The sequence below is a fragment of the Heptranchias perlo genome, chromosome 11, assembly GCF_035084215.1.
Source record: "Heptranchias perlo isolate sHepPer1 chromosome 11, sHepPer1.hap1, whole genome shotgun sequence".
Lineage (NCBI taxonomy): Eukaryota > Metazoa > Chordata > Chondrichthyes > Hexanchiformes > Hexanchidae > Heptranchias > Heptranchias perlo.
The window spans coordinates 54,332,560-54,345,956 of record NC_090335.1 but is presented as its reverse complement, the minus strand read 5'-3'; the positions used below and the strand labels follow the sequence as shown (position 1 = coordinate 54,345,956).

The following is a 13,397-nucleotide window of genomic DNA, read 5'->3' as shown; positions in this document are numbered from 1 at the left end:
AGGAAGCTAGTAACATTGCTGACACTAGGAAATGGCACCGTGTACATTTAGAGGAATATTTTTTAGAAACCCTAAGGGAGCTCTCACCTGCTTACATCCTATGGTATACCTGTCCTGATGGAGCTTTGTGCTACTGCTGGGTGCAATAAAGGAAATAAATTCCTGAATACTGTCATCCCTAATTTTTAATGAGTGCAAAACATTTGATGGTTATAAAAATCATAGAATTATAGAATCATAGAAAGTTACAGCACAGAAGGGGGCCATTCGGCCCGTTGTGAACGTGCCGACCGAAAAAGAGCTGTCCAGCTTAATCCCACTTTCCAGCACTTGGTCTGTAGCCCTGTAGGTTACGGCACTTCAAGTGCACATCCAAGTACTTTTTAAATGAGTTAAACGATCGATTAGTTTTCCTTGTAAATAAATTGAGGCATTTTCCATTGTGCAATAAGTTTGAGGGCAGAACCTAAAAATCTTACAATCTGATAGTAAACAGATTTTATCATACAAATAAAAAAAACATGATCTGCCTCTACCACCCCTTCAGGCAGTGAGTTCCAGACCCCACCACCCTCTGGGTGAAAACATTTTTCCTCAGCTCCACTCTAATCCTTCTACCAATTACTTTAAATCCATGCCCCCTGGTCACTGACCCCTCTGCTAAGGGAAATAGGTCCTTCCTATCCACTCTATCTAGGCCCCTCATAAATTTATACAACTCAATTAAATCTCCCCTCAGCCTCCTTTATTCCAAAGAAAACAACCCCAGTCTATCCAACCTTTTCTCAAAGCTAAAATTGTCCAGCCCTGGCAACATCTCATAAATCTCCTCTGTACCCTCTCTGGTGCAATCACATCTTTCTTTCCTGTAATGTGGTGACCACAACTGTACGCAGTACTCTACCTGTGGCCTAACTAGTGTTTTATCTAGTTCTAGCATAACCTCCCTGCTCTTATATTCTATGCCTTGGCTAATATAGATGTGGAGATGCCGGTGATGGACTGGGGTTGACAATTGTAAACAATTTTACAACACCAAGTTATAGTCCAGCAATTTTATTTTAAATTCACAAGCTTGTGAATTTAAAATAAAATTGCTGGACTATAACTTGGTGTTGTAAAATTGTTTACAATTGGCTAATAAAGGAAAGTATCCTGTATGTCTTCTTAACCACCTTACCTCCCTGTCCTGCTACCTTCAGGGATCTGTGGACATGCACTCCAAGGTCCCTCTCTTCCTCTACACTTCTCATTATCCTAAAAATACTGATTAATTCTGAGGACAGTTGCTGTGGGTTGACCAGCATTATACAAATTGACACAAGATAAAGCCAGACTAGTCTGTGACCTTTAAGCTGGCCCACTTATATTTGTTTCTTAAAAGGACAACAAGTCTGGGTTGTGAGCGAGGTTGCGCTCATGTACTGCGAGGCGGAAGGATGTTTACTGAAGGCAGTCAAAGCCACAGCCGGTAAACAATCTACCATTGAGTAGCCAAATGTTCCTTAATGAAAAATAATATTTAGGACAGAGATGTTCAAGCTCCATGGGCGCTAAATTGGGCCATGTAACAGCCATTGTTTCGGCGCTACACGGCCCCTCCGACATCCAAGATGGTGTCTTGGATGCGCATGCACGTTTCCTGCATGACGTGCGCCAGACGCCATCTTGGACCCTGAACGCTGGAAACATGTAAAGTAGGGAGAAAATGGCTGCAATCAGTGTGCAACGCTGATTTAAAGTGATACACACAATTTTGGACCTTAACGCTCAACTCAACGCACAGTTTATCCCCAACCATCTAAACATTTCTAACAGTGCCTGAAGGACCCCCCACTGGTGCTATTTAAAGGGCCATGCCGAGGTTGCAGGTTAGTTGCTGGATTATTGTTTCTGGCTGCTGGAGGAGTAGGAAGCGTTTTTTGAAGCTCCCTATTCTTATTCAGAGTTACTACACTACTTTTGAGAGTGCTTTGGCAGGTATTGCCTTACGGGTCGGGAAACTACAACCCTGGTGGAACAACATTCCTGGCAACCATGGGCATTGAGCATGACTGGGAGCATGCAGAGAGGCCATGCCTAACGGGTCAAGCTGCGAGGAGACGGAGGACGAGGATGCACTACCCAGGAGGCCCTACCCGCTGAGGGCCTTCAGGGATCAATTCTCTTGCTCAACATGACCGAGGAGGATTGCATCCGATGTCTGAGATTCACCAAGGAAGCTGTGACTGAGATCTGTCAACTGGTGCGGCCACAACTGCAGCCTCAGAACAGGGCGAGGACAGCATTGCCTGTAGCTGTGAAGGTAACCATGGCGTTGAATTTCTACGGCTCAGGAGCATTCCAGGCCTCTGCTGGCAACATGTGCAACATCTCACAGAATGCAGTGCACTGCTGGATAAGGGAGGTCACAGATGCACTGTACCACATGAGGAACAGATTGATCACCTTTCCTCTCGACAGAGACAATCAGAACGAGCGAGCACAGGGGTTCGCCCGCATTGCTGGCTTCCCCATGGTGCAGGGTGCCATGGTCTGCGCACATATTGCCCCGCGTGCCCTGCACATCAACTCGGCTCTCTTCGTCAACCGATAGGACTTCCACTCCCTCAACGTGCAGCTGGTGTGCAACCACACGCATCGCATCTTGGAGGTCGATGCCCGCTACCCTGGGAGTTGTCACGACGCCTTCGTCATGCGGCAGTCCAACGTGCCAGCTATCTTTCATCTGACTCGGCAAGTCAAAGGCTGGCTACTGGGCGACAAGGGCTATCCCCTCACGACATGGCTCATGACACCGGTCAGGAATCCATGCACACGTGCACTGCAGGCCTATAATGAGAGCCATGCTGCAATATGCAACATCGTGGAGCACATCATAGGTCTCCTCAAACAACTCTTCCGCTGCCTAGACCGTTCTGGAGGAGCCCTGCAGTACTGCCCTGAGCGGGTGGGCAGATTTGTGGTGGTCTGCTGCATGCTGCACAACCTCGCCATCATGAGGGACCAGCCTTTGCCACCAATAACTGCAGAAGATCCTGATCCAGAGGTGGAGGAGGAGGAGGCTGAGGAGGAACAGGATTAATAAATGAAAATATGCAAACATAACAGAACTATTCACCCTTGTTCATTCCCTTAGTGCCTGTTGTTCGTGTGCCTTTACCTATCCTAGTGCTCCTACGAGGTGCTTCCCCAGTGGCTGGAGCGTGGGTGGTGGAAGGCTGCTGGCTTTCAATGGAGGAACATCCAGATGGCCTTGGAGGACGACCTCGAGCAGCTCTGGGCCTGGAGGCCGGCTTCAGACTGTGCCATCTCAGCATGGGCTGCAGCAGTCTGGCCTGGCTGGCCGACAGGCTACAACAGGGGCACTGGCGGAGTGGCAGGGGTGGGGACAGGAAGGCTGTTGTCCTGAGAGAGGACAGCAGGTCCGACTGCCATGGTGCCACTGCCACTCTCCCGGGGCGGCGCCTCAGCAATCCTGGTGATCAGCTGGAGAACGGATTGCTGGAGTGCTGTGACGCCCTGGAAGCCCCGTTCCACAGTGGCCCCCAGAGCCACGATAGCAGCAGTCTGAGCTTTCCAGGCAGCAGTCTGAGCTGCAAATGCAGCAGTCAGACCTTGGATGGCAGATGTTTGTGCTGCAATTGATGCTGTGAAATCAGTCATCAGACACTGCATCATGGTGGGTTCCACAGGTGCGTTGATGGGGGTGACCACCTGTTCCATGTTGGAAAGGATGGGCTCCAAGCTCTGCGCAAAGCCTTGCGCCCAGTTGGAGCTGGACTCCTCCATGCCCCTTCTCATTATGCGCAGGTTTTCTGGCAGGTTTTCCAGTGCCCCAAGCATTTGTTGGTGTATGCCCATCAGCCGTCTTCTGTAGCCTGGCCCATCGACGTCCTCATCTGACTCCTTTGCTGCAGAACTAGTGAGTGACCTCGCCCTCCGGTGAGCTGGCACCTGTGGTATCCGTTCCCCCGACCCCAGCTCCTGTGCACTTGTGCTCGGTGTCTCACCACGTGTAGATCCCTCCTCTAACCTAACCTCTAAAGGACGCGCAGTGTCAGTCTCTGAGCTGGTGGAAGCGAGTGTCGGATCGAGTGATGGTGTGGCTTCAGTGTCCTCCTCCTCCTCCTCCTCCTCCTCCTCGGGTGCCACCACGTGTTCTTGGGTATTTGCAATGACAAAGGGCAACAGGTTGAGTTGTGGAGTGGGGAGAGGAGCAAGTAAGAGGTGCGAGCTGGCATCATGTGCAACACATGAGTCAGAAAAGATTATGGGAGAAGGGAAATATGGAAAAGGAGAAGGAGCATTAGATATGCAGAGACCCCCTTGACCAGGACCTCCAGCGCGGCACGTTGTAACGGCTGCTGTGACGGCCCGCCCAATGATCCTGAGCACTGTCTCCTCTAGGGGGGTGAGGATGTGCAGACGTGCCTGTCCAGCCTCAGGTCCCTCCTGCAAGACAGAGGACAGTGTGTCAGTGAGTGTCCTGCAAGGTGTGTGGGTGATGTGCCTGTCATGGTAGAATAGCTGCCGGTTTGTGTGACTTGAGTGGTGGTTGTGTGGCCTGCAAGTGTGGTATTATGTGCCTGTGAGATGCAGCATTGCGTATGGATGGGCAGTGTTTGTTGGTGGGTGGGTGGGTGACGGGAGGTGTCGTGCATGGAGTATTGGTGCAGTTGGTAGGATGTGCCACTTGACATTTGCATTCACTCACCTTGACCACTCGTGTCAAGTCATTACATTTCTTGCGGCATTACACCCACGTGCGTGGTGCAATACTCCTCGCATTCACCTCCTTTGCCACGGCCTGCCAGTGCTTACGCAGCTGTAGTCTAGACGGTCTCTGGCCACCCTGCGGGTACAGTGCTGCCCTCCTCTGGTCCACCCCTTCCACCAGGGCCTCCAGAGCATCATCCAAGGATCTTGGTGCCCGCTCTCTTGCTGGTGCAGCTACTCGCGATGCCATTCTCCCTTCTCCTCCTTGGCTGTGTATCTGCCATTAGAAATATGCCTGCACCTTTAAGTAGTGCAGGCTGCTGATGACGTGCGCTGTGCACGCCCCATTTCCAACTTCCTCATTCTCCGTGCAGCCTCTCAGCAGCGAGGGCTGCGCTTGCAGCGCGGAGATTTCAGGGTAAGTAGCATTTCACGTGCTGCCTGCGGAGGGCCCGTTCGGTCCGGGTGTCGTGCTACCATCGCCCAGAGCGGACCTTTATCCAATTTCTCCCTCCTTGTCTTTTTGGACCACTTATTACACTCTTTGGAGCCTTGTGGGTCCCATATAAGGTTTAAGTCAGTATTCCTATTAATTTCCATATATCTCAAGCTAGATGACCTGTGTGTTTTGATTTAATATTTATTCTCAAATGTGGCAATTGTGCTAACAACAACCTTTTCCAAACTTCCTGGAAATTCAAACAGAACAAACTAAGTATGATAAAAATTGGTCTCACTAGGTCTGGTGTATATAGATGAACATAATTATGGCGATCAGAACGCAAATCTTTAAGGGTTAATTTCCTCTTCTAGTGCACTGGTTAACACTTCCCCCAACCTCACCTCTCCTTGCTCTCCTCCTCTTAATATGTCATCTTCCACTCCATCCTTCACCCCTTCCTCTGCCCATTCCCCCACCACCTCCATCCTTCTCCTCTTTCCATCTTCTCTGTCCTCTTCCATTTTCTCCCCACCTCCGCCCAATACCTCTCCTTCTCCCATTTGTATTTTCCTTTTTCCCTTTGACCCCTCCCCCCGGGTCCAATTATCCACCATCCTCTAACCCTGAATGACCCGAATACTACACTTGGTCTTGACCCCCATGTACACCACCATGAACGATCAACTCACGGAAATATAAAACAAGGACAAAATGTATGACTTTAAAATGGGTCCTGAATATTATGTGTACACCTGGATCCAATTATCCCCCACACTCTAACCCCGCTTCATGTAAATATTATATGGGAAGTCGACTAGATTGACAAGAACCTGAAACTCCGAACCACTCCATCTACACTCATTTGTGTTCACTCTTATTAAATCCCGTTAAGTGAGTATTTTAACACCACAATTAAACATTTTACCATGATGATGATTCAACATCCTGGGGGTCACCATTGACTAGAAACTTAACTGGATCAGCCATATAAATACTGTGGTTACAAGAGCAGGTCAGAGGCTGGGTATTCTGCGGCGAGTGACTCACCTCCTGACTCCCCAAAGCCTTTCCACCATCTACAAGGCACAAGTCAGGAGTGTGATGGAATACTCTCCACTTGCCTGGATGAGTGCAACTCCAACAACACTCAAGCTCGACACCATCCAGGACAAAGCAGCCCGCTTGATTGGCACCCCATCCACCACCCTAAACATTCACTCCCTTCACCACCGGCGCACAGTAGCTGCAGTGTGTACCATCCACAGGATGCACTGCAGCAACTCACCAAGGCTTCTTCGACAGCACCTCCCAAACCCGTGACCTCTACTACCTAGAAGGACAAGAGCAGCAGGCACATGGGAACAACACCACCTGCATGTTCCCCTCCAAGTCACACACCATCCCGACTTGGAAATATATCGCCGTTCCTTCATCGTTGCTGGGTCAAAATCCTAGAACTCCCTTCCTAACAGCACTGTGGGAGAACCTTCACCACACGGACTGCAGCGGTTCAAGAAGGCGGCTCACCACCACCTTCTCAAGGGCAATTAGGGATGGGCAATAAATGCTGGCCTCACCAGCAACGCCCACATCCCATGAACGAATTTTAAAAAAAGTTACATGCAATCAACACAAACTGTATTTCTCCAGTAACTGAATCTTTCATCAGAATGAAAAGTATGCATGAAATTCTCCAATAGAAATTTCCTAACACTATTTCATTATAAATTTGTGAAAAGTGAATAAAAGAATTAACATCCACATGACCAATTAAATATTTATGAAGCACTGACAGGAAATTTCTTTTGTTGTAGAAGTGAGGTCCCAGAAAAGCTAATGAAAAATACACGAGGTTTGTTCAGACTTAACAGAGACATGTAATGCCTTGTCACAGACATGCTTTGAACTAGTTCTTCTTTTTAATAAATTAATTAATTTTTGATATATATTTAAAAATAAACATTATTACTCAAAAACCGCAACCTCATGTGAAACAGGAAGACCGATGTGAAAACAACCCACAAGAGTCCATTTCATCTTTTTAGCAGCAGCACTGTTGCACATCCTCACCCACTGAACAACTGCAGCAGAACTATTGACAGCCCTGTCCCAGAACTGATCGTGTCAATTCAGCTGGTGCTGGGCAAAATGTCTTCACTCATTAACTGTTTTACCAAATGGATTCTTCTCGTGGTTACTCTAGGTAAGAAGGCTTATTTATTCTTATAATGTTGAGAGAACAAGCTGTATTACATCTTTAAGTTCTAAGAGGAAAACCCGCTGCTACTGGTTGGAATTTTTCTATCACTGAAGTTCCTGGCCTGGATTTTTTGCCAAGCTTTCGGGTGGCCTAAATGTCGTACAGTATACCACTGGATGTTTGACTGTGTTCTTTTGATGCTTTGCTTATATTCAAAGAAAGCTAAATTATTTTTGTACTCGTTTGAAAAGAAAACTGTGTTTCATGAGGCATTTGTGTGCAGAAAAATGTGTTAAGAAATGACTGAAAATCCAATGGTATCAACTTTGTCAATCTTATTTTCTGCTACCTCCGATTTTTTTCTTCTAATTTTAATTAAACTTCAATTAAAATTCAAAAAGTTTCATTCTAACGTCTGCTGTAGTGCCAACATATCTCCATGGTGGTAGGTGAGCAGTGTTTTTGGAGCAGGCACTTCTGCGGGTATTAAACTTGTCTAAAACTCGCCAGTACATGCAACGCGCCCTGTCCATTTTGTTTCAGCTGTGAGTGGGCTATTCGAGCGCAGTAAGAGATGTGCACTCACCATGTAGACGCATTGATATTAAAAGTAGGGCAAAATCACGCAGAATCGTTACACTGGGATTGTTAAAGGATAGAGCTGTCATTATTTAACTGATATTATAACCACTAAGCAAACCCATGATTTAAATGCAGAATTGTGAATGGTTAATGTTGGAACATGAGAAATAACCTAATCAGTTCTTCTGCTGGCAACAATCTCAATGCTGCATTCTCAATGTACATGATTTAATTGGAAATGCACTAAGTTCTCATTAAACCAAACAATTATATTGTAAACCTCTTGTGACAAAACACGTTAATATTAAAATCATGACCCTGATATTAACGTGGAGGTGGGATGGTAGCGGGGGGGGAGGGGCGATTGGGCACGTAGGTAACGCCCCCAATAAAAAATGTCTGTTTTGCACACGATCGCAAGTCAAGTGGAGCCACTTACCGTGGCTTTCGGGTTTGCCGTCCGAAAGCTGTGCAGCGGGCGGACTGCGCACCCACATCACAGGCTGGCAGCTGGAGGAGCTCTATTTAAAGGGGCAGTCCTCCAATGGCTGCTCCTGGAGCAAACACCCACGCAGCACAATGGAGCAGCACAGGGGCAAGGCTGCTCCAAGATTTAGCAATGCCTCACTCCAGATACTACTGGATGGGATGAGGAGGAGGAGGGACGTGTTCTACCCGGCGGACAGGAGGAAGTGTCTTGCCTCTGCCACCAAGAAGGCCTGGCTCGAGGTGGTTGAGGTGGTCACCAGCAGCAGCAACGTCTCTCACACCTGGGTCCAGCGCAGGAAGCGCTTCAATGACCTAACCAGGTCAGCCAAAGTGAGTACACTTACTCATTCTCTTACTTTCCGTCTTCCACATCACCGCCCCCACCTCCCAACTCATTCTGCACTGCCAACACTACTCTATCACATCACTCCCCACACCCACTTAAGGCTCATCCTCAACTTACCTGCACTTCCTCACCTCCCCATTAGTCATCCCACCACTACCACTCAACCCAATCCTCATACAATGTCATGGCTCTCTCTCATATTCAGCCTCTGATGCATCTCTTTCACGGTCAGTCACACCCAAACCAATGCATTCATCGGTTGGCCACGTCACCATCACTCACTCACGCGTCTGTACTTTCTCCCCTTATAGGAGAAGAGAGCCCAGAATGCACGGGAGAGGGCGAGGACTGGAGCGGGACCGCAACAAATCATCGTCCTCACAGACGCGGAGGAGGAGGCACTGGAGCTGAGCCGTACCCTCGAGTGCCTGTCCATCGGGGACGCAGAGACTGGCACCTGACAAACGTCTGGTGACATAACTTTAACATTCATCACACACGATATGAATTGATTTTAATATGCCTTGCCATCTTCAGCACCTCAGTATGCTCATCACAACATGACACATCTGTGATCATGCTTAATATTGCCTTCTGTTCTCTTACGGGGCCTTCAGCGATAACTGTGACGGCACAGGGCGATTCCTCAGAGGACCTGCCACCCTCTGAGGGCGCACCATTAGATCTGAGCGAGCCATCTACCAGCGCAGATACACACACCTCAGTGGGTCCTAGTCCTCAGTTAGTTGGCACCTGGTGAGTTACCACACACATGTGAACACGAGCAGACGCTGGTGACAGGGGCAGATGCGGAGAGTCCGCGTCGGTGGGAGCACTCCTCTCCAGGCTCTGCTCAGCTGGATGCAGATGCTGAACTCTGGGGTCCATCCTTTAAAAGGAGAACGATCGAGGGACGGCAGAACATTTGCGAGGTGCTGGAACAGGTGCCACGCGCAGTCTCCACAATAGCGCAGAGGATGGAGGAGTCCAACTCCTGCATGAGTGGAATGGTGGCACAGGTACGGGAGGGTATATCTGAGATAGTGCCACAGGAACGTAAGCAACTGTCTGAGATACTGTCACGGGTAAGTGCAGGAATGTCTGTGATGGAGAGAAGGCCAGCCTACATTGAGCTTCAAGCACGGCTCATACATGAGTACATTCAGGCCCTGACAATGGCCGTTTGGACTCACAGTGAACAACATTCTGCCACCTTAGACAGGCAGGCAGATACACCAGCACTGGTCTTACAAAGCTTCACACATGTCCTCCAAACTGTTGTCCAGCAGAGTGGTAGGAGTGATGTAGGCCTGGCCCAGGGGAGGGATGATGACCCAAGGGGACATGAAAGTGGGGATGCCACTCAAAGCGCCCCCACGTCTCATCTGCTGCCCCCGTCTCAAACAATACCCGCAATGCTGCCTCCTCTCCAGGTGGCCAAGTCTGCCTCTGCACAGGTGCAGGTGGAGCAGTCTTTGGAGGGGCCCTCCCATGGAACCAAAACCCAGAGGGCGTCAGCCCAAAGCATCTAATCGGTCTGGGCATGAACAAGAGCAACCTGCCACTACCTCTGCTGCATCCACAGGGGAAACACCACGTAGAAGTAGTCGGAAGAGAAAGGTGAAGGTTTGTAAGCACGAAGGGTATGCACAACTGTGTCTGATGGTTGGTCATGTTTTTTATTTGTATTAGCTTTATGTTAAACTCACATTAAATATTATTATTGTCATCACTACTGCCACGTCTTGGCCATTCTTGATTGGCTTCTGTGATAGGGTCCTTTCATGAGGTTCACCATGAACGGCGACACTTGATGCCACCGATTAGGTCACTCTACAGTGGGTGTATGTGTAGTTGCAGGACTGTTTTGTGCAGGGAGGGGTGGGGTGGTTGCTATTGTGGGTGCTGCTCTATCCAGGTGGTGTGAGGACTGTGAGCCCGCATGCAGCAAGACCTGGACAACATCCAGGCTTAGGCTCACAAGTGGCAAGTAACATTCGCGCCAGACAAGTGCCAGGCAATGACCATCTCCAACAAGAGAGAGTCTAACCACCTCCCCTTGACATTCAACGGCATTACCATCGCCAAACCCCCCACCATCAACATCCTGGGGGTCACCATTGACCAGAAACTTAACTGGACAAGCCATATAAATACTGTGGCTACAAGAGCAGGTCAGAGGCTGCGTATTCTGCGGCGAGTGACTCACCTCCTGACTCCCCAAAGCCTTTCCACCATCTACAAGGCACAAGTCAGGAGTGTGATGGAATATTCTCCACTTGCCTGGATGAGTGCAGCTCCAACAGCACTCAAGAAGCTCGACACCATCCAGGACAAAGCAGCCCACTTGATTGGCACCCCATCCACCACCCTAAACATTCACTCCCTTCACCACCGGCGCATTGTGGCTGCAGTGTGTACCATCCACAGGATGCACTGCAGCAACTTGCCAAGGCTTCTTCGACAGCACCTCCCAAATCCGCGACCTCTACCACCTAGAAGGACAAGAGCAGCAGGCACACGGGAACAACACCACCTGCACGTTCCCCTCCAAGTCACACACCATCCCGACTTGGAAATATATCGCCGTTCCTTCATCGTCGCTGGGTCAAAATCCTGAACTCCCTTCCTAACAGCACTGTTTTGAGAACCTTCACCACACAGACTGCAGCGGTTCAAGAAGGCAGCTCACCACCACCTTCTCAAGGACAATTAGGGATGGGCAATAAATGCTGGCCTCGCCAGCGACGCCCACATCCCATGAACGAATAAAAAAAAACTCTTCACACTGTCTGATGTTAGGACAACCGTTCACATATCAGTGACTCCCTGGTCTCATGAGTAGCCAGGTGAGCCACTGCTCTGCTCATGGGTTGCTCCTCCTCCTCCTCCTCCTGCTCCTCCTCCGCCTCCTCCTGCTCCTCCTCAATGTGGATGGCAGATGTGGATGGGGCCTCCTCAAGCTCCACCCCTCTCTGTTGTGCCATGTTGTAGGGCACAACACACAACTATAATGCGTCCCACTCTGTCTGGTGCGTATTGAAGCGCTCCCCCAGAACGATCAAAGCACCTAAGTCGCATTTTGAGCAGCCCTATAGCATGCTCAATTGTAGACCTGGTGGCGATGTGGCTGTCATTATATCAATGCTGTTGCTCAGTGATGGGGTTCCTCAGAGGTGTCATGAGCCATGTGTGCAGGGGGTATCCCTTGTCCCCGGGGAGCCAGCCCTTAAGGGTGTTCGGTGCGTGGAAGAGGGGCGGGATGTTGGATTCCCGGAGGAGGAAGGAATCGTGGCAACAGCCAGGAATCTGGCACACACTTGAAGGAATTTCTTGCGGTGGTCACAAACGAGCTGAGTGTTGATGGAGTGGTAGCCCTTCCTGTTGATGAACAGTCCTGGCTCGTGTGGAGGTGCTCATATTGCTGTATGGGTGCAATCGATTGCACCCTGAACATGTGGGAAGCCAGCCACAGAGTGGAATCCCACTGCCCTCTCCGTCTGGGGAAATTGACGTACTGCGAGGTCCTGCGAAACAAACCGTCAGTGATCTGCCTTATGCACTTGTGTGCAGACGACTGAGAGACCCCGGTGATGTCCCCGGTGGCACCCTGGAATGATCCGGAGGCGAAGAATTTGAGGGTAGTGGTGACTTTGACAGCGACAGGTAAGGAGATGCTGCTCGGCCCAGCAAGGAGCAGCTCAGCATGAAGGAGGCTGCAGATGTCTGCGACTACCTGGCGACTGACTCTGAGCCTTCGTGTGCACTGCTCCTCAGAGAGGTCCAGGAAGCTGAGCCTCGGTCTGTAGACCCTGTTGCGAGGGTAGTGCCTCCTGCGATGGTGCTCTCTCTGTTGTTGCCCTCTGTGTTCTTGTGCAGGTGCCTATGGCGCAGCACTGTGTTGTGGAGCTCCACGCGGCGGAGGTGGACGCTCTGCCTGACGAGGCTGGTGATGTTGCTCGTCCTCGGATGTAGTGGTGAATGCAGCCATGGCGCCCCCCCCATCCTGACGGTGTAAGTTTGTGGGGCTCCGCAAAGTAGGTAACTGTGTTTGAACAGCAGAATTTTGAGTGGAAAGTAAGAATATTCAGTGAAAACACAAAGATCCTGCAGCCAAAACTTTGTCCGAAAGAACAGAGTGCCCTGCTGCAATACCTTTTCTCCCCATCTGTCAAATAAGCATTCGAATCTCCCACTGGCTGCTGGCTGAAACACATCTGTTGCAACAGGGAGTGTTTCCCACAGCACGGGAAACACACTGAGGATCCTTCAAAATTGCACCCCTGGAGAAAATTAAGTATTTCAAGTACTTAAACTACCTCAACAACTGTGTAAATTATCATCCCGCCAGCTTTAATTGCCGGTGGGACTTCCGCATTCAGGAGACGCGCGTACCCAGACGCGTCAATGGGGAACCCGGAAATCTGCGGGTCGTAGCCGGGCTCCGAACCCGAATGGGATTTCCCCGATTTTCGGAGCCCCTCCTGCCCCCAACGCTTCCGCAATTTCCCAGGAAAATCGAGCCCCATGTCTTTAAATAACTAGGCTAATTCGCAGAGAGATATTTGAACAGTTTTCATTAACAATGTTAATTTGTTTTGATTTTTCATGGGAACAGA

At 49.7% G+C, this 13,397-nt stretch overlaps 1 protein-coding gene across 1 annotated transcript in view; it reads right to left on the bottom strand.

Moving 5' to 3' along the window:
• LOC137326840 (M1-specific T cell receptor beta chain-like) overlaps positions 1-2,641 on the bottom strand; it is a 38,055-nt gene extending 35,414 nt beyond the window's left edge. The window contains exon 1 of the mRNA XM_067992220.1: positions 2,426-2,641. Within this exon, the coding sequence (XP_067848321.1) occupies positions 2,426-2,641 (216 nt within the window). The remainder of the gene's footprint in view (positions 1-2,425) is intronic.
• Positions 2,642-13,397: the final 10,756 nt, after the last annotated feature.